Source organism: Apaloderma vittatum, unplaced genomic scaffold, assembly GCF_000703405.1.
Source record: "Apaloderma vittatum isolate BGI_N311 unplaced genomic scaffold, ASM70340v1 scaffold24158, whole genome shotgun sequence".
Classification (NCBI taxonomy): domain Eukaryota; kingdom Metazoa; phylum Chordata; class Aves; order Trogoniformes; family Trogonidae; genus Apaloderma; species Apaloderma vittatum.
The window spans coordinates 27,994-49,304 of NW_009732753.1; the positions used below are offsets into that span (position 1 = coordinate 27,994).

General features: G+C 40.4%; 1 protein-coding gene across 1 annotated transcript; it reads right to left on the bottom strand.

The window, feature by feature from the left end:
- Nucleotides 1–6,560: 6,560 nt before the first annotated feature.
- Nucleotides 6,561–20,820, bottom strand: CSGALNACT2 (chondroitin sulfate N-acetylgalactosaminyltransferase 2). Its single transcript, XM_009875646.1, has 7 exons — nucleotides 20,163–20,820; nucleotides 12,539–12,755; nucleotides 11,901–12,002; nucleotides 10,831–11,009; nucleotides 9,134–9,228; nucleotides 8,028–8,109; nucleotides 6,561–6,934 (listed from the first exon to the last, which is right to left on the bottom strand). Exons 1-7 carry the CDS (start codon nucleotides 20,818–20,820, stop codon nucleotides 6,642–6,644), a joined length of 1,626 nt encoding a protein of 541 aa, XP_009873948.1. The 3' UTR covers nucleotides 6,561–6,641.
- Between the last annotated feature and the right edge of the window lie 491 nt (nucleotides 20,821–21,311).

Sequence of the window (21,311 nt, forward strand, 5' to 3'; positions counted from 1 at the left end):
GCAATACTCCAGCTGTAAATGCAGTTTTCAAAGAAGGTTTGAGTTTCACAGGTGTGTGTATAACTCAAAGTTTTTTATGAAGTTAAAAAAAAAAAAAAGCCCCTAAGTATTTTCTTCTGGATGCAGCAAGCCCAGAACTAAGTATTTCCCTGTACTTCTTCCACTTTTGCCTCTGTGTCTTCTGATTCTCCAAACCAGTATCTACTAGCCCTATTGACTTACGTATTTTAAAACAAATTTGAGGTAGCAAATTCAAAAGCACAACCTGAATTCATTTCTGCAAAGGGTCTAACATAAAAGTATGCCTTGAGTTGATCTCATTTTGACTTCCCTTAAGCAAGAAGGCTTCCCCTTCCCCCCACAGACTGCAAGTTCCTCGGAAAAGGTTACAATTAGAGCAGATAGCATACAACAGCTAGGGGGAAAAAAAGATACTTCCCAATTCAGTGGAGCATGTTCCTATTTAAACAAATGTTACTATATTTACTACTCTAACACTAAAATGCAGTGACACCACCAGGAAAACACAGCTGGCTTTTTACACTTGAAAAAGGGGAAATGGTGCATTTTATAAACAACATCTGTCAAAACACCAGGACCTGGCCCAACACCCAGCCACAAAACCTGAGCGCCAGCCCTGGGCAGACAGTTGATTCTGACTCCAAAGCATAATATTTTCATTTATCTTTGCAGTGCCTCAGCAGCAGGCAACCCCAGCTGAGCAGCGTTGGGTTTACTCGCCTGCTTGGGAAAACCAAGCACAGGTCAGGCCTCCTGTGCTTAACCAGCGATGGATTATGCGTGGCAAGTACCCATTTCTGACACCCCGATGTTCCTCCTTTCTCCAGAAACTGCCTGTGGCTCCAACAGAAGGGCCTCGGCCCACTGACCTCATGGGTTTTGCATTTTCATCGGCTCAGGCTAGAGGTGACCAGCGATAGAGTGAACCAACACTGAAGCATTAATAGTCAAGTTACTGAACTTGTTATGCAGACAGAGACTGTAAAGAAGGAGGTGAGTAGCGCGCCCATATCCAAAAAATAAATTCACACATGTAGTTAAATTAAATCTATTTACAGAATATAAGCTCCTCCAAATTTAAAGGTTCGGTATCGGTTGAGGAAAAGATCAAGCTCAAGCACTAGCCCTTGACAAAAGAATGATAATCCGGATTATCATACACTCAGCTCAATCAAGACACGGGTTCCCATTCTCGTCTGATTGTCCTCACTAGGGTACCTTAACCAAGCAGGGATTCCCATTCTCGCTTGATCAACCTTGCCGGGGTACCTTAATCAGGTGGGGGTTCCCGTTCTCACCTGGTCGACCTTGCCTAGGGGTCCCCTAGACCAAGGGAGAGACTTTACAACCTCAGCAGTCGCACTGCCACGAAGTAACTCCAACATGGCCTCTGCAAGAGCCCCGTTTTAAAGACTGGTCAATGATGACTGTGGTCAATCAGAGCCATCTCGGCTTCTCATTGGCTGCTGGCCAACTTCCTGGGTGTAACCGAGTCCCGACCAGCTCAGGTTCCATAGACAAGTCCGGACTAGCCCAGGTTGCAGATTCCCTGAAATCTGCCTGGCAACAGCTTATCTGGCGGGGAGGAAACACCTGCCACAGAGACACTCCTCGGGCTTAACTTCCCCCTGAATTAACCCAATTCCCTGTTTGTTGCTAAAGCAGATGGGATCCCTAGGAGAAGCCCAGGCCACCGGCAGCCCCTCACTGGTGATGCCACATGCCGTCTCCATCCGCCCCCTTCCCGCCACCCTGTGTGGCGGCTGCGGGCCCAGCCCACGGTCAGGGCATCCCTGCAGGCCCCTGCGGGTGGTTACAGGCTCCAGATGAGACACTTAGGTAACCTTTTCCAGCCGTTTAGCCAGATTTATGCCTGAAGCAACACGCAGAATAGATTTTATTATTCAAGCGAGAGGTTTTCATGTTTGAAACATGACTAATTTCCTCCCTTTCTTGGACGAGGTTAGGAAATGCCTCCAAGGAAGAGTTACACGTTCTGCTGGGAAGGAGCAAAGCGACCCTGGGCTACAGCACCCAGCAGGAACCAGAGAACAGCTACACAGCCGCACACACACACGTGTATGAGAGTGGCTATACCAGAACTCAACCACGAGTTCAATACACAGAAATCACTTGTGAACTCACTTTATAATAAAGGCAAATTCTACATTTTTGTTCTAGTTCCTTTAGAGAGCAGAAGCAATGGTGTGCAATCAACTAAGTCACATTGCAGGTAACTTTCTTCTTTCAAACATGAATGGAGATAAAATGAAACACTGAACACTAAACTTCTCTTGCCTGATTTAGACCTGCAAAGTCCAGTGCTACTGCCAGATTAATGGTTGGACTCGATCTTAAAGGTCTTTTCCAACCTGAATGATTTGATTTTTTGATATGGGTAATGGCCTTAAATCACTGCTCTTTGCCATGAACATTGTGTTGCCGTAACAGCTTACCATATTTCAGTATGACGTATTACGAGAAATACAGAAATAAGAAAAAAAGCCTAATCCCTAGAGCACAAAGTTCATAAACGAAGTGCTTTGCGGCTCCTGCAGTGCCTGGCAGCCCTCGTCCTGCTCCCTGGGCTTTACCCTGCCAGCATCACCCCCAGCTGGGACCCCCAAGGGCTCCCGTGCTACCGAAGAGCCAGGACTGGGTCTTATAAAAGGCTGAAGGCTTTAAGGCACTGATTTGGAAGAACTAAGAAAGGAGTCATACTAAAGAAAAAATTGACCGGGTTAATAAGGAAGGAAGCACGTAGAGATGAAATAGCACAAGAAACACGATACAAGATTTTAAAGATGTGGCAAAAGGATATATTTATACAGCACATGTAATTTCTTCTAGGTATGCTAAGGGCTTGGGGAAAACGAACAGCTCCAGATTCATACATTTTTCTGACCATACATTTTCTGATTGCTGGTCAGTGACTCAGCTTGGTGTTAACTGCTGAGAAACATAAAGCATCACTGTCATCCACAGCCACACAGACGAGAAGACACTTGATCAGTAATGCAGCAGCAGCAGCTGGTAACAACTGCGGAATCTGAGTCTTGAGATGGACTCTACCCATACCCCTCCCTGAGATTATGGCAGAGGAGCAAGAAAAAGGGAAGCATTTTCAGAGGACTTTTTGCCAGAACTCCCAAAGAATGACAAAAAGCAGAACAGCACCAGGAAAGCAGTCGCCATGTGGTGATCTTACGATGCTTCTGTACAAAACAATAAACTTCGAAGCAGCAGATTGAACAGAATCATTCCCTCTTTGTAGGTCTCGACCCTTTATCTTATCTATTTTGGGATTACTACAGATATATAAAGCATCCTACCCTCTTCTGGGAAATCCATGTTAAAATAGATAAAATAATTCATCTGTGTAATATTCATCAGTTGATGCAGCTCAGTGAGGGCCTTGCTTGCAGGGAAACATTGCTTCTTATTTTGAAAAAAATACTTATTAATTCATTGAGGGACATAGTTATCCAAAGTAAGATTTTTAGATACCTTTTTTTAATTAAATAGTCAAAGCCTTTAGCCTAAACCAAAAGCAAAAATTAAAATACCTAATTGTAATAAATTTGTAATAAAACTATTTTAAGATTTATTTAGAAGCTGTTAGTTTAAAGTAGCTACTTATAATTTTAACCTAATTATACAATAATTTAGAGACAAATGAGCAGGTAAAATGGTAAGTCATTAGGGAACAAGAACTGTATACGATAAGCAGTAATTCCCTGGATGTGCAAATTGTAAATCGTGAAGAACGTCTTTTAAGTAACTGATTTAATTTCCAGTGTTGAAGTTGGTAATAAGCTACCCCACAACCTGTAAAGCATTATCAGAGCTGAGTGTTTCCCTGCTGTAAACGTCCTACAGATTGATTTGTTAGCAGTAAAACCACCTTCCTCGCAGACGCACGCTCTGAGGCGGTGGTATCGAAACCAGCACCACACAGCAGCAAAATGCACCTGAGATTCCACCCTTAAAATCACTCTTGTCATTACTACCATGGGGCTGTGAGCTCTTTGCATTGACTTAGGACAGCACAGCCCGTGGGGTTGCCCACGCTCCTAATGAGCTGCCCAGCAGACGCGTGCCACAGCAACACGCTCTTACACAGGCGGCTATTGCAGGGAGCTGAACTAAGACAAGAGAATGATCAGGGGTGCAAGTTCAAGTGTCCTCAAGTAACCAGTCGTGTCAATATTCAACCCTGACACTGGCGGTTTCTAAGAGTTCCAATTTCCTTTTAACTCCAGCACATTCACTTCTGCATTTTGGGATGATGGATGGAAAAAAGCATTTTCAAAAGTGGTTCCTGGTGACTGCATTCAGCTCCCACTTTCTTGATTGCCTTCCAGCATTGACACTGAAGGCTGGTTTTCATCACACAGATGCAGACCATTGACACTGCTCTCCTTTCTTGCCAATGCTGATAAGCACAACCACCCTGTGGAAAACAGCAGAAGGCAAGATCTGGCTATCAGCATCAGCAGGCTGCTGTTTCCAAAACACAGGAACTAGGACAATCCGTGCGGGTGTCAGTCAGTGGCAGTTTTGATGCTTATTCTTGTGCAGCAGAGCCAGGACAGCTGCAGCTGCTGAATTTTTAAGGGCTGCAGTCTCAGTAGAAGGTCCCACTTACATCTTTACCCCAAATCATCATGCCTACATAGTTAATCTTTTCCTCACTGGTTAACTTATCATTCTTGTTAGGAACCACCACAATATCTTAGAGTAAGATAACATCTGGTGTAAGTATAAATGGTGTGGGGAACCAACTCTGCACTTTCAGATCTGGTCCGGGTAGATACTCACTTGAGATGCAAAAGTGATCTGGCTGAACTTCTCGCTGCAAATATCATTACTTGAATCTGGTGTGTCATCTGCCTTCTAAAACATTATTGTAAAACCTTATTTCAAAGAAACAGCTCAAAGTGATTTCTAAAATGCAGAAATTCCATTTATTATGTTGAGAATAACAATTGCAAGAAGTCTTGCAATGCATTCTCTTCACTCTACGTACAATACAATACACTGTTCTCCACAATAAGTTACATAAAGGCAAATTTTATTTACATATAAAAAGGATCAGTGCCCAGAACTATTTGCACAGCATACCTGCTATTCAGAAATCAGTCATTTAAGTCTTTAGTTGCCTTCAGAATTCTTGAAGCAAACCAAATTGATAAACATATCTTAATTACCTGGTTTAGATTTCAACTAATTTCTGTATTCAGTGGAGGCCATGGTTTAACCACTGAATTAGCACTCAGCATTCATTCTACAAACAAATGTATTAAAAATGAGGCATGCCATATGGTAGCATATAAGACAACATGGAGAAAAATGACCTGACTGCATTTAAACCATTTATGCATCCCAACAGGGAAGTAATAAAGAAGTAGTGCCATTGTACAAGGCACTAATGAGAACACAGCATAATTCTGTTTATGCATGCTCAGAAAACCCAGAGAAACACAGAGGAAAAACCCCAAAGCCCTAAAGCTCCCTCAAAGTGAAAAAGTGAAGAATAAGGCTGCTAGGATAATCAGTGGAATGGAGAGCATTGTATGAATAAAGACCATAACAGCACGTGCTTTTTCAGTCACTTAAACAGCTGAGAGTATATGGCTGCCTTTTGAAAACACCAGGAAAATGCCAGAAAGATAAAAAGTAAGCAAAAGGACAATAATGGCATAAAAGCAAATGGGCCCCTAATAAATTTATATGGAAATGAAAAGATGGGTTCCTCAACTTAAAGGGCAAGATGTACAAAGGCAGGGTCTTTGAGTAAGGAGTGGGGCCAAAAATCTTTAAAGAAATAAGTTTAATAGCATAGCTCAGTTTACAGAAGGGATTCTGTGATGTGGCATTACTGTGGGAAAAGACCAGACTCAGGAACACCCAACTGGAACATTCCCAACCTCTCTGATCCACCACTGAGATAAGAAGGTGGAGTCTCTTTTGCAGTGTGAAATTACATTATATGCTCTAAAATTCCACTTAAAAAGATTTTCATTTCCCCCCCTTCTTAGCATGAATTATTCTATATTCAACCACATGAATGCCTGTGAATAGAGCAAATGTGGCACCAAGCCCTTGCTGTGAAATTTAGCAACCTGAACAGCTGGCATAGCGGTGAGCACATCCTGTGTACCTTTCACAGTGAGATTCTTTTTCACACCTTTCTCTTATTTCTACAATGGAGGGCAAATTCACAGTGCACTGAGCCATACGGACTGCAAATACGCAAGACAACACAAAAGATTATTTAATTTAATTCTTAAAATAATGCAAACATAAGAATTTAAGTGTACCATGTGGAAAAGTGCTGAGTTGTGCATTCCACTGACTTTTCCGATCAATACTGAAGACACTTTTCTTGAACTACATACATTTTTCCAATTTACGTGAGGTGCTTGAACTCGCAGGATATGTAGGTAATAGTATATTCAGTCACAGAATTATCGAGAAAACAAATACAAGAACCAAAAACCCTCTAAACTCTTCTTCACTGAAAAAGAGAGGCACTGCATTTTTAAGCTGAATTAAGGCTGTAAAATGATGCTGGTTCATTGTGAATTTGAAGTCATTGAATGTCACGGGAGCGACATTTAACCCACTGCTTCGCTGTTAGTCCTGTAAGCCTGCTTACGGAGGTGAGTCTCGATCTCCTCCCTGAAGACCAGCATCCCGAGGTGCGAGTGAGAGGCCTCGTTCATGGCCTTGGACTGGATACACATGCGATATTGCTCCGGAGTGAGTTCGTCCGCACAGTGTTTCTCGTGCCAAAGGTGAAAGAGACCGGGGACTGGCGTCCTGATCACAATAAGGTCACCGTGCAAGTACTTTCTGTAAAGGTGGACATCCTCACCGCCCCAGCCTTTCACTTCCAAATCAAAGCCCCCTGTAGAAACAGTAAGAGAAAAGGTTATTTTGTCACACAGGCTAGAGATAAGGCAAAAAGAGCAGCACTCCCTGTGTAACGTGTTACCAAATCTGGTACCACATACCAGAAATTCTCAGAGCAATTAAGTTAAAGTTCTCCATGCCAAAGCATGGAGAGGAGCTTCACGCGTACCCCATCCTTTGTGGGGGAAACTGCCCAGGGCACAGGTCACGCACTGCTGGCTTCAGAAAGCCTCAAAGAGCAGCGTCTCCAAACCACATTATGCATGACATCCTGTGTGACAGCTGCAGAAAACTGTCAGCAAACCTCACTGGCTATGCATTTGGGTTATTTTTAGCAATCTTAATGGATTTTAGCAGCTGGAAAATTAAGCAGTCATGCACCATATGAAAAGCCCTCTCTAAAAACAACAGCAATTATTCTGTAGGTCACAACTCAAAAAGCTGAATTAAGGAAGGGAACCTGTTCCATCATTTTAACTTCTCTTGCCTTTTTTTTCACAGACTCATGCACAGCTTTCAAAACTCTAGAATTGTGAAGTCTTCTTTTCACATATACCATAAACATGACAATAGGGCTGCTATTAGACATCCACCTGCATTCAAGCCATTATAGAGCACATGGGGCTATGTCAGCACACCTCCTGGCAATCCTCAAGACAGTCTTCCCAACCATAGCACACGGAGCTGCTCTCAGCTTTAGCAGCCACAAGGCGGTGCCAAAGCTCATATCTAAAGCCTCGAACAACTCTGTTCCAAGGCAGTTTGAATGCTTCTCGTCTATGTTAGTGGTTTACTTGAAGGATGTGTTTCTTAAACTTGATTAATTTGCTTCAGAGAGTCAAAGTATAAAAACATATTTTTTTTTAAGTTCTAGAGTGAAATAAGTATTGCACTGTGACTTTTAACAAGCATTTATCAGGTGGGACATCAAAACCTAGAAAGAACTAATTTGTCTCTTTGGTCAATCAAGTCTGACTGCCGGGCTTGGGAAAATAATAAAATATGTAAATGCATTACTTTCCTATCATTAGATAAGAACAGAGAATCAATATTTAAACACAATTTATTTTTTTTTAGTTTCATCTTACCAACAGTCAGGAAGTCTGTCCGATATTGACAAGTCATCCCAAAGCCAAAATCTCGCCAGAACCCAGAATCCTTCTTATGCACCTGCAATTTTAAAACAGCATAATTTTGAAATGCAAAACATATCGAAGGACATACATTACACTATAATTTGTAAAAATCTAAGCTCTTCCAATCATTTGCTCAATGCAGGCTACAGAACATATACACACTTCTAATGTTTCCATGGCACGCAGCAATATGGGCTTCCTAATTATCTGCTGCTCACTTCACCCTTCACTGTCCGATTCCAAATATTTACACACATTGCAGCTTCCACATTGACCTTTCTACCACACCACCTCTATTTTCTATATATCTGCTCAGATCAAGCAGTCTGTTGCCAAGTCCTGTGTTCCTGATGCTCCATTTCCTATCCAGTGTCTAAGGCCACGTTTGTCTCTTCTTGTTCTGACATGACAAGAAAGTAATTTTTGTGACTGAAGTCAGCCAAGATTAAATTAGCAGTATAACAGCCAATAGTTCTGGCAGACATTGGATGGCAAAGGTAAAGAAACAATCTTGAGAGACTACAGCTGTCCACAGCATGGGAAAAAAGTGCTTGAACACCTTAGCCCACCTTGAGTTACAGGGCACGCTTCCTGCAAAGAGAGTTGCTACTGAGGAAAGCTTACAAAGCACCATTCACAGGAGTTTTTTCTCCCCTTTCACCACTTCTTTGTTTGCTGGAGCATAAGATGCAAGTTGCTGCCATGTTATGCCGCTACCCTTCTGGCTGGTCAAGCCAGAATTAAGCAACACATCAGTACTACACTACCAACGTCATTTGATTAATAGCACTTTTTTTAAATCTAGGTAGAACTCCAAGGTTATCTACAAATTAGTTTTGTACTGTTTGATGACCTTTTCTTCCAAGTGCTTTGCCCACAATAGAGTATTTATATGTCTAAGAGTATTTATCTATCTAGAATATTTATATATCTAAATAGTATTTAGATATGCACTGCCAAAGGTCACAAGATACCTCAAACAGACTATTAAGTTGCACTTAATTCTGTTTTAATACAAAGCACGATTAATTCTACTCAGAATGAATCACACTGCTTACCAACTGTTGCTCCACAGGGGGTGGCATATCTTGGTTGGCATAGACAATAGCAGGATTATAAAGGCTGAACACCACAGGATAAAAAACCTTTTTCCCTGGAAGTCGAAAGGTAAGTGTTACTCACTGTGGGCGTATTTTCTGAAGGCAAAAGAAAACTAGAAATTTTCTCTTATGTAAAATATTAGCTATTAGCCATCTAAGTGAAAACAAATAAACTTAAGGTTTAAATGCTAGGATTTCCCTAGGTAACCCATAACATCTAGTGTGGCAGAGCCTGAAGGATTAAAAAAATATATGTATATGTGTATAAATATACCCTACAGGTATACATTTACATACAGCTACACAAACTTACACACAAAAATATTTTTAATATATATATACACACACAGATAGTTAACACATTAGATGACAGTGAAAAATCCTTGCAATAATGGCAACACAGTAAAGCTAAAAAAGTAAGTCCAAGTAACACCTTGCACAGCTTGAGTTTGATGAGCTTGCCTCCTTCCACAAGCACTTAAAGCATGGACATCCATGATGTCCTGCAAGGGCATTAAACATCATGAGTATCCTGATTATGCTGTGTCGCCAGTTCTATGCCTATGACAGAAGCCAGGTAAGTATTTTTCAAGGATCTCTTGCACTGCCAGGGCTGCAAAGGTATAGACGACAGCCCACAAGAACACCCAGTACCCTGATTTGGGCATGAACATGTGAGAAGTATTTTCAGATTTCACTTAAAGGAAAGGTGACAAACTGTCAGTATGAATTGACAATCAGTCTCTCAAACTCCCTCCCTTGTGAAAGCTCACAAGATGCTCGTCTCCAAAGTTTTTCCAATTATTTATACAACTTGGTTAATGAATTGCAGAGACAGACAGAAATGAAAGAAGACGCAAGAAACAGAACCCAAATATCTGGCTTATAGCAGATTTTCTTGCTGTTCACTACGTGAAGAAAAAAAGTATGTATTCATTCCAAACCGACATTTGGAGAAAATGGTTTCTGGCTGCAACAAATCTGGAATAAGAGTAAGCATTAAAAAAAGAACCCAAACAAATGTTTGACAGGAGAAGGTCTTAACCAGCACACTTATTAACTCAAGAAAGCTTTATCCTTCTTGGCAGAAGCTTGTAGAAAAAGCAAGCTTTATACAAACTTGAGAAAAACGGTCAGAAAATTTCAGAGCTTTGGATGTCAACGCGGAAAACGAGGTCAGTCTCTGTCAGGAGCACGTTGTGTAGCTCTACTGAAAACCATTCGTATGTGACATGTCTTGGTCATGCAAGCGTGAGAAGATATAAACCAAACCTGTTAAGATATTTCAGTGTAGAACAAATGATCTTCCACTCTAAGTGGTATGTTGAGTTTTGTAATGCAAATTTACATGCAGCCTAACCGTTAAAGCAATTGAACAGTCCAGCTTTTAGACAGTCAAATCTTAAGAAACTGTGAAAATTGTACTTATTCTACAAAAAAAAAATGTGTTCTTAAAACAAACTACAATAGGGCAGAAGTTATTTCTCAGTCTAAATAGTATTGTGTTCTCTGCACAGAATATTTAGCATTTATCCTAGGTGCATGATATTGAATGAAATTCACCAGTTCAGTTAGTTTTCCAGGTGCTCAGCACAAGTCAGTTTAAGCCAAACAAGACAGTAAGACTCAGTTACAGTGACTGTAAAGTAACATACCAGGCTCAGCATTTAAGCGACAACTGTTGAGGAACTCGGCTGTGAAATAAACATCAACATCACAGAAGAACATCAGGACCTCGCCCTTTTCCCAGGCTCTGGCACCCACGTCAAGTCCTCGGCCTCGGTTAAACTCCTCATTCAGAGAGACGATCGTGTAATTGTGGTAACTGGTTTCTCTAAAAGAAGAAAAAAAGAGCCAAACCCAAAATGAATTTGGGAGTGGGGGGCAGAGGGGACCACTTATACTTTTTCAGCATTTTATAGTAATTTCATTCTGGAAATTTATAAAAACATCATCAAGATGAGCAAAAACATCTTTTTCACTTCACTGTCTATTTTAAGTGTCAGACACTGTAAAAAGATGCATTCAGTCTTACTTCATAGCTTCATTTTGCATTTAATCATTCAGACAGATTAAAAAGGCCTTTTGGCAAGGGTCATGAACTAAAGTGTTCTCTGAAATTACAACGACATCTAAAATTTGTCCCCACAAACTAAGAAGTCCTGAGTAACAGAGCAACGTCTCCATCTTCACTATCCCACACAGGAGGGCAAATGGAAAGCCAGAGTCACAGCATCACCAAACTCAGGAGACAAAAGGTTGTCTGTGTGGTGCTGCCACACAGGCCTATGAGCCTGCTCTGAGTATATTTCTCTTCCTTATCACTAAATAAAATTGATTCTCCAGCAAAAGAACTATTGAAATGTACAATCCAGTTCCAAAAAACTTGTAATTTGATCAATCCATTAGCATGACTGAACATTCACTGCAAAACTCAGCCCTGTTGTCTTTTTGGACTGTGACACAGAAAACGCAAAGCCACTGCTGTTAGTCTGCCTTGGCCTGCAACTTTATTTTTAACAGCTTTCAGGAGACTTCTGCAACTTAAGCTGTAAAATGCCAATCCAAAAAAAAAAAAAATATACTGTAAATAAAGCTTACTTTTCCTATTAGTCTGTAATGGACTACGAACTTAATTCTTTTTATTATTTCATTCTTTTTAACAACCACTTCAAACGTCAATCAATCATGTTTGCAGTGAGTGACATCAGATCGACACACTTACCTAGCTACTGATTCTAGGATGCTTTTTACTTCTGTTAGTCCATCTTGTCCAAAATACACCACGGTGAGGTGAACACGCTTATCCTGATGAATACACACATCCCTAGAAGCACAAAGATAAGCTGAAATTAGTAATTATTTGCAACACAACAGAAGCTTCAGATGCTTTAAAAACTATTGCACTTAAAAGTATTAGCAGATTTAAGTATTCTGGCCAGACTTCACTAGCTTCTGAAGAAACCAAGGTAAAATGTTTTCCCTCCTCTTTCCCCATCTTTCTCATTTGAATTGGAAGGTTCCAATACTCTGTGTTTCATTCCAACACCTTATTTTATAAACTGGAGTTCAAAAGTTGATGTAAATACAAAAATTATGTTCCAGATCATCTCTGTTCAAGGTTCACAACCACCCTGGCATTCAGTTCTAAAAGGTTTTAGTGCAATTTGAGAATCTCTTAAATCCCTTTAGAAGGAATGTTTTCTCCATACAGTAGGTTCAATTACAAACATCTCAAGGCAGCTGCACACAACGTTGGAATTGTTAGTTCTGTGTAAATCCTCCAGAACAGAAATTCATTTTGAAAAAGAAACAAAATACTGAAAATCAGCAATATAGCTCACTATAATCTCATGCACCTACCTAAAGTTTTGCATAAATTGTGCAAATGCCTCAGTTCTTCCAGCAAGAGGGACAATAATGTTAATGATTGATCTAGAAATATCGACCGTTTCACTCTTCACTTTCATGAGGGGTCCAAAAGGTCGGAACAAGGTGACATGCCTGTATTCCATGCCATCCATCTTCTTATAAAACAGCTCATACTGTGTCCCCTTATCTCTTTCTGTACGATAGTAACCTGAAGAATAAGTCACACAAGTAATTTATAAAGTCAATGATCCCAGCAATTATATTTCAGAAAAACTGTTCTTCCTAAGAACTACAAAGAAGTGAAAAATAAAGCTCTGGGAGCAAAGCTTCTAGGTTTTTCCTAAAAACAAACAAACAAAACAATCCACAAACCATCAACAATCACACTCCTACTCTCTGAGATCATATGTGAGAAACATGCCCAGACAAACTCCAGCTTCCCCTGCTTCTCAGAGACCACAACAGGCTTTTGCGATCCTACACCAACTTCTCAGGCAAAATCAGAGGTCGGACTTCTCAAAAAAAAAACAGGGGATTCAGCTATTTGCTATGGAAAAGGATGGCTGAAATATAATATTGCCTAGTCTTAAGCCCTTCACTAAGGATCTTACCCTGAACCAGCCCACAGTAAAAGCTGAGACCATTTGGCCAGCAACCAAGACAACACAAGCTCTGGGCAGAACAAATGACACACTAACTTGCTTGATAAAGCCTACAAAATCTGAAATGTGATATCTTAAAAAAAAAAAATTGCACGATAAATGCTGGAATGCTTTAAAATTGTTTTGACTGCTGACCAGTAGCTACAGTGCTTTCTATCCAACAAACAAGGACAGTGGAATTTTACTGCAGCCACGGTACTCTAAGGACATAAGTCAAAGTTTTCAACATAGCTGTAGGACTTTAAGAAAACAATACCAGTCCTCTCTAAATAGAATTCCCTGAAGATATTTTACTCCTAATAGGTGGGAAAACCTATCCCATTCGGAACATGGTCCTTGCATTCAAGGACCATCAAGTAAGCTAGTTATGCCAATAGCCTCTCTAATTTTTCAAGACAAAGGAAAAGACTAAGACTTGTCTGTGGCTTTGACTGACTGCATATCTATACTAACTCAAGAGTAAGAAACGACAACATGAAAAATCCTCCAACAAAACTGCCCTGTGTTTGCAGCCCATCTCTGCTCTCCTCTCTCATCCACAAGGAAAAGGTATATTACTGTGAAGAAACATAAGCTACATTATGGACCAAACAACTTTCAGTTGCACTGGCCACACAAACAGTTGAGGAAGTTATGAAGAGCTGCACATACGCCAGCATGATGAACACACCTGCCTTGACACCATGCAATCACCTATTCCCATTGACCTGGCAGGCCTGAACAGCCTCTTCTCCTGCAAGCCAGCCTTCAGAGAGCTAAAATCCTCCCCCAGCCTCCCACTCAGAAAGAAGGTGGCAGGGCACAGGACAGATGAACTACATGCCACAAAGGGCCATGTTTTGTGCAGCATTGATACAGTCCTTTTTGCTGTTACTGTCTTTTTTTGCAAGTGAAATCAATAAGGGTCAAGGTATGTGAAGGGAGCAGCCCTCAAATTTAAAGTGGCTTGGTTTGTCTGTCTCAGGAACTAGAAAGAAGTGACCAGTGACCCAGGCCAATATTCCTTTGTGTTCCCTTCCTTCCATTACCTTCATCTTCAATACAAGGAGCAAAGGGATGTGCCCCAACTTTTTTCCTCTGTACTGCAGCCTCCCTTAGAGTCCTTTCCCTCAACCTACCTAATCCCCTCCACGTTCCTCTGCTCCAGCCTCCCTCCCCAAACCAAATCCAGTCTAATTCACTGATGTTGCCTCCTTCTGCCAGACAGCCTCTTTTTTAAACAGCAAGTTCCCTATTCCCCTCCACTACTGAGTTCTATAATGCCCTTTTCCTTGCAGGTGAGCCCGTGCACCAGACGACCCACGGGACACACGGGTGACCACCACACGGGGTCTGTGGGAGACACGGTGTAGCAGGGCAAGCTGGAGCCATCACACCCCTCGAACAAAGTTCTGCAATGCACTCCTTTAAGAGATAGGAACTCACATTTATTCCTTTGTGAGCACAGAGCTGCATAAAACATTCACCACATTTCAACACCCAGGAAAAGCATGGCAGTTTCAAATCCGTATTAATTAAAACTACTTAAAAGGCTGTTTCAAACAATGAAAAGTTCACGTTGCTGACTGTTAGAAGCAGGAAAATATCTTACATCCCTCCCAATCGTTTTCCACTCGAACCCTTAGTGCTGCGTAGTGCAGTGCTGTAGCTTGAAAACAGCTTCTTGGTTACTGGAGCAGCTGATGGGACACAACATTTGTTCACCACACTTTCCATTCAATATGCAACAAATATTTTGTACCAGTATTCCTGCATAAATTAACAGTGTTTTGTACATTATATTCCTTTCTCTAGATCTCATAGGTGTTTACAGATGAAAACACCATTCACAATATAAGTGAAGTTTTTACAAAATCTGTCACAGTTGCCAATAGAATATTCTTAATCAAAGGATAAGCTTAGGTGTCAGACTACAACAGAAGGCTGTAGTACAGAATAAAAATTTCTAGATTAAAGTAACTTCATAAAGACCTTAATATGCAAGTCCAAATTTGAGTAGTGCTCTGTCAAGATTCAATTGCTGGAACGTAAGATTCCAAACTTTTGAATCTCAACATCCTACCAGAACCACACTTCTTTTAAACAGCAAGTATGTGCTCCTCAAGTTATTCTCCTTGCTATGAGCTAACCTCCATTGGTAATCTACTAATCTGAGTACTTCTATGGGGCTAAAGCTTCTATACTCAGAAGCCAGAACTGAGAACAGCCAGAAAAAGAACTCACATCTGTTTTACTTCTAAGTGTATTCAGGTTTTAAACATTTGGAACTGACTCATGCAACAAAACCTGCTATCTCACCTTCCAACTAGCACACACTGGCTGCCATCCAAAATAGAGCTCTATGAGCAACGAGGTAAAAAGCAGCAGAAATAATTTAACAGCTGTTATTCCTGGTCCATGAAGTTTTACTCCCTTTGCAGAAGTTCTGTTTCTCGCCAAACAAAACAAAATGTAGGAATACTGGGGATCAATCATTATCAAAGCCAAAGAGCTGTTCTTCTATTGTAGTGAATACTATTACGTGTTTTACAACCACCAAGAAAACTACCAAAAAAAAGTGTTTAGTCTATGGGATTTAAGACATAAGGCTTTTTTGTGTGTGTATTAAATTCTCTGTTGAAGTTCCCAGGACACTGGCCAGTTTCTAGTCTTATGCAGGACATACTAAAGTGGGTGTCTGCACGACAAACAGCTCACACTGTTCTACAGATGGCAAGGACTCTGGAAGAGCTTTTGCTTTGAGCTTGCATCATTGGGATAACAACTTTTACACGCCAAGGACATATTTCGGGTGGGGAGTCTTCCCTTGAGACCTAACGATAGTTTCTGGACTTTGCCCAGTTCCAGCTGGGAGCACAGAAGCAAGAGAAGGGCACCAAAACAGCAGCACTGAAATACCGGTAGACCACCAGTAACAAGATCTTTATTAGAGATTAACTAATTGCAGAAAACTTTTAATCTCTCAATAAAATAAACCCATTACACTATTAAAAGTAACCCAAATAAGCCAGTGACACTGATAGCAAAGTACAGATATCCAGGGAGGCTCCTCACCAAGTTCTGCACCACTATGGAAGACTTAATGTCACAGGCTTCTGAAGAAAGGGGATGACAGAGCTAATACTATTATGCTCTTCCCATTTTATTTCTACTCTGTTTCTCGATATTATCAAACACTTATCTCAAAGAATTCTGTTTTTAATCCAGGACTGTCTTAGAATGCTCAATTCAGCTATTAGGTTCATTGTAGTCCTAGATCCCTTCATTTGTGAAAATATGTAATACTGCAATTTTTGTTCTCTCTAGGGATATCCTTCACACAGGGGAACAGTGCACTCCTGTTTCTCATGAGCTTGTATCTAACGGAAATACTAAGAAAAAACCCTTCAAATTGGTTCTCAAACAGCAACTGCAGAACAAGACTTTTTAAGGTCAGCTTCTTGTTCTGTTAATATTAGAATTCTGGAAGTTTCATTCTGGGTTGCAGCAAAGCAAAAAAGGTAGCAATGCAGCAAACAGAGCTCTGCAGAGTTGAGAAACTTGCTAGTTTTCTCTGCATCAGCAGGGAGAGTCAATTGAGCTTTGTGAAAAAAAAAATTTGGAGCTTTCAGAAAGTATTTTACTTGGTGTTATTGCTTGCTAATAGCCATGATGTGGCTCTGGCAGCTCTGCATAATTCAAACTCCAAGATACGTTTACTCATTACTTTGTTTTGTAATAATTAGAAAAAATAAAAATAACCCCCCACAAACCCCAACAGTTTGGATAACATTGAAGAGGTTTGCTCCCTATCATGGATACAGCTTCCTTGCAGCACAGGTCGAAGGCAGAATGTCTTCATTGTACAGGTCACAGAGCCTGACCATGTAGCAAAAGAGCTGCATGAACAGTTAAATCAAGGGCACAGAACAAAAGCAGAGCAGCCAGAGTTACCATCCATCAGCATGATTTATTTCAAAGCATTTTGGCCTACACAGTATTAGAGTAATAAAACCCAGTTGATTCAGACCACTATGCATTACAGAGTAATAATTAAGTGTACTTTCTCAGAAACATTTTTTTATGAAATGTCTCTTTATAAAATAGAAAAGGCAGGTTAAGTTAAATTCATGTAATTAATCCTTGTTTTCACAAGTGACTCCAATATAGATAAATCTGAAAATACACTGAGAAATCGTGATGCTTTTACAACTTCCGACAGTGATACTTCACTGAGCGGGCAAAGACAATGTCAAAACTGGGGAAGAACTTCAGATATTCTGTGGTGATAAGGAGATACGACTAAGAAAAAAGTCTGTAAGATAAAAAAATTCTGAACTTTAAATAAACAGTCACTAAATTCTCTAAAAATTTACTAATACAACCTAAAGTACATATCACAAAAGATGATGTAGCTCAAGGTTTAGTCCAGTATCTCGCAAGCCTCAGAAAAAAGTTGGAATAATTCCCAGAGCTAAATATATACCTACATGAAAAGTTAACCTATTGGGCTAGGAAGTTGGAACACATCTAGAATAAAAATGACAATTCCTTTATACTTGTGGCACAGTTTTGGTGAGTACGCTTTTGTAGATGTATATGCATTAGTTTTGAGAAAAAATTCCCACAAGTCAGAAGTAAAATCAGTTTACCTATATTAAGCACAAAAGTGGTGGCTATGTATTAATTAATGCAGTATCACTTTTCTCTTTTGCACCCCCCCAAGTAATCCAGATGCCATGCTTCTCAGCTTCATTTCAAATTGCACAGAACTCGCCTTAGTCCCAAAACATTTAATATGAAACAATCATTAGCAATTGCAGAAGATACAGATTTGATGTAACAAGCTATTTGTTTTTACCCAAGTTTAGCGGTTTCTCTAAATCACAGAAAGCTGGAAGGGACCTTTAAAGGTCACCCAGTCCAACCCGATACTAATGCAGCCACAATTCACTTGTGCCCCTAAGACATTTGCAGGAACTGTTAGGACTTCAGTAGCTACACCAAGCCTGCGAAACCTGAACCCACCAGTTTATGATAGTTTGAGGGAGCAGTGCCTTCTTAGTGCAAAGACATCAGCTTTCCAAAGGCACTTTCATCAAACCAGGATGCACAAACGGACAACACGGAGGTAGCGCCCTAGAGCCCAGTCACACGGGGCTGCAGGGTGAGGGACCTCCTGGTACCCACTACTGGCTGGCTCCATTCCTCACATCTAAGTTTTTGAGCAATGTGGGGCAGGGGGAGGAAGGAAAAAAGTGTTAATATCCTGAATCAGCTTATTTTTGGTGTCTCAGTGTCTAAATCAGCCAGTAATATTCTTAGATAAACACAGAATGCTCACAACAGCCACGACTTCTGTCTGAAACAAGATACTGATAAATATTACTATGGCTAGTTGCTAACACACTCATATGAGCATAAAAACAAAGAAGTGCTATGTATTTTTAATATGGTTCCTGTAACCTGTGCTTGAAGAAACCACCTTTACAACAGCAGCAAACTAGCTCAACTCCCAAACCCAATTACTGGCTAGAACAGAAGCTGAGGTATATGTAACAGTTCCCAGGTCCTCCACCTCATTGCTTTCTTGAAGGTCTGGAGCCATTAAAGGTAGTACACTAAGAAAAATGAACTATTTCAATACTGGTAAAAAAATAATAAATAAAATCCACTAGAGTACTAGCAGTATCTGAAACAGTAAAGAAAAAGCTGCTGCACATTTAAAATAAATAGAAAACAATTAAGAGACTGCAAGAATCACTATTTGCAGACAAAACAATAGGATTTTAAGTAAAAACCGTACTAAGAGCCTAACACTGTGCTGGCTGTTAGACAGCTGGCTGGATCCTACAGCTGGCCCTATCTTCTGGATTGAAGAGGAGTACTTGCATTAAACTTTAAACACAATAGCTGTTAAAAGCAGAGACTTTTTGCACTACAGACCAATTACATCATCTTAGACTGAAAGGACTGATTATCTCAAGGCCAACAGTACCTCTCTCCAGCATGCGTTTGCTTAAAAGTGCAGACATCAGTACTGCTGAGAACCAGAATCCCTTTTACAGTAATGCTCTTATAACATGGTTCAACTTTTGGGTTTTTTATGGCAACATGAACTGTATTTAATAGTGTAAATACAAAAAAGAGGTACTAGGGCAGTTTTTGGTAACACTTATCTTCATCAGCATTACACTGTACTTTGAAAGCCAACTTCTGAAGGAATTATCACTAACACACCTTTTAAGGGTGTTATTACATGTTGAAAGCATAACTGGTATTTTTTTATTTTGTAATGTGTGCTTTAATTAAATTTACAGCATTGAAAGAGAATCGAATATAGAACAAGAGCACAAGTCGAGGTTGCCCAGCTTAGCGAACCCCATAACTACTGCACCATGAAGGATTTTGCTCAGGACACAAAGTTCTTCAGCTGACGTGACCAGAACTTGTTAGCCTACCAATGCTTTCCTTCCAGTAAGAGTGTGCCAGCTCTACGAGAGTCAAAAGCCTGAATAGTAACAAAAAATGGCACAGAGACAAGCGAAGAAAGAAAACAAATCCTGTAGCTTCATACTGAATAGCTTAACTATGCTGGAACAAGAAAGATGAATCAATTTCTCCCTCCCACTGCCACCAATTTCACTGGAAGTCTTTCAGTTATTTAGTACCACAGCAGTTGTGTCACACTGACTTCAGCTACAATCTGCTATGAATGCCTCAATATTTTAAGCGGTTACAACTTCCGCTTTATACTTCTTGTGGTGAGCCCTTCTGAGATGGATTTCTTGTTCCCTATGCAAAAAACAACATAATGAAGCTGCAATATTTGCATCGTTAGAAATCAAGTTTCCTGGCGAGTAATGACTGTTCAAGACTATACTGAAGTAGGTAAAACTCCTAAAAACTCAAACACCACTAAATGCCTGTTGTAGGAATCTGTTAACTGGCTGAAAAGCACTTAATAAACATACCTTCTATGAAATCATTTTCACTATACAGCTGCCTCTCTCCAACTCCATCATCTTCATCTTGTCCATCTTCTTCATCTGGATTATTGATAACTTCCAGGCCAGCCTCAATAACTTCCACCAATTCATCTCGTTTATCCTTTCTAACAGGCTTCTCTTCCGGATGCCGAGTGAGCCCCATCTCCAACTGGAACACTTTCATGGACGTAAAGCTTTCAAAAGGAATGACGCCATATTCACTAGGCAGTTTGGCCCCCATGCTCACCTCAGCTTTGTCAATCTGGGAATGAAGAAACTCTAGAAGATCACTGGATGCTTGTTCTTTGGTGCCCTGGTAGTTCATACCATTGACCTTGGGGCTCTTTTTTTCCTGCAGGGATTTCAACTTATCACTCATTTCCTGAAGCTCTTGCTTTAACTGGGCAATCTGACGCTTCAGACTGGTAGCTCGGTTTTGGTAATGCTCCTCTTGTTCCTGCAAGAGAGCTTGGTAATACTCTTTACCCATGCTTTCACCTACAATACCAGGTAGAGATCCGTTACCATCTGTTTGTGGAGCACACTCAAGCAAATACATGAGCAAGACTAAACTGAAGAGTAAAGCAAGGCCAACTAATAGCCAACGAGTCCTGGCTTGAATTACTAAGCCTCTTCTGGGCATTCTCTAAGTATTTCTGTTTCCAATCCAGTAAGTTGACTTAACTGCTCATGCCTTCCGGGGAACATCACCCCAGAGTTCAAATCATACAGAGAGAAAGCATGATTGTAACAGGTACTACAAGTTTTGATAAAGCAGCCGATGAGTGGTTTTCAACCTTTGCCTTAATCAGATGTCATTACAGAGACATAAATCTGAAGTTCTTGTCTCATCCATAACCATCAACTGTAACTCTGGTTAACGCCATACAATTTTTTCAGGATTTCCTATCCCAAACTAAAAACCATGCAGAGGGGGAGGAAGATGGAAGACGCCAGCAAGGAGTCATATTTCCATTTCCTAATTTAATCCTAGTTGAAGAGGTTTAGTCTATTTCATGTTCAGTGTGCAAAATCTGCAAAAGTAATTTTATAAGCTTTGAATCGACAGCAAATTTTTTTTCTCCAACTACGTGTGACAGCAGTCTACAATTTAGTAAAAGAAACTTTCATTGG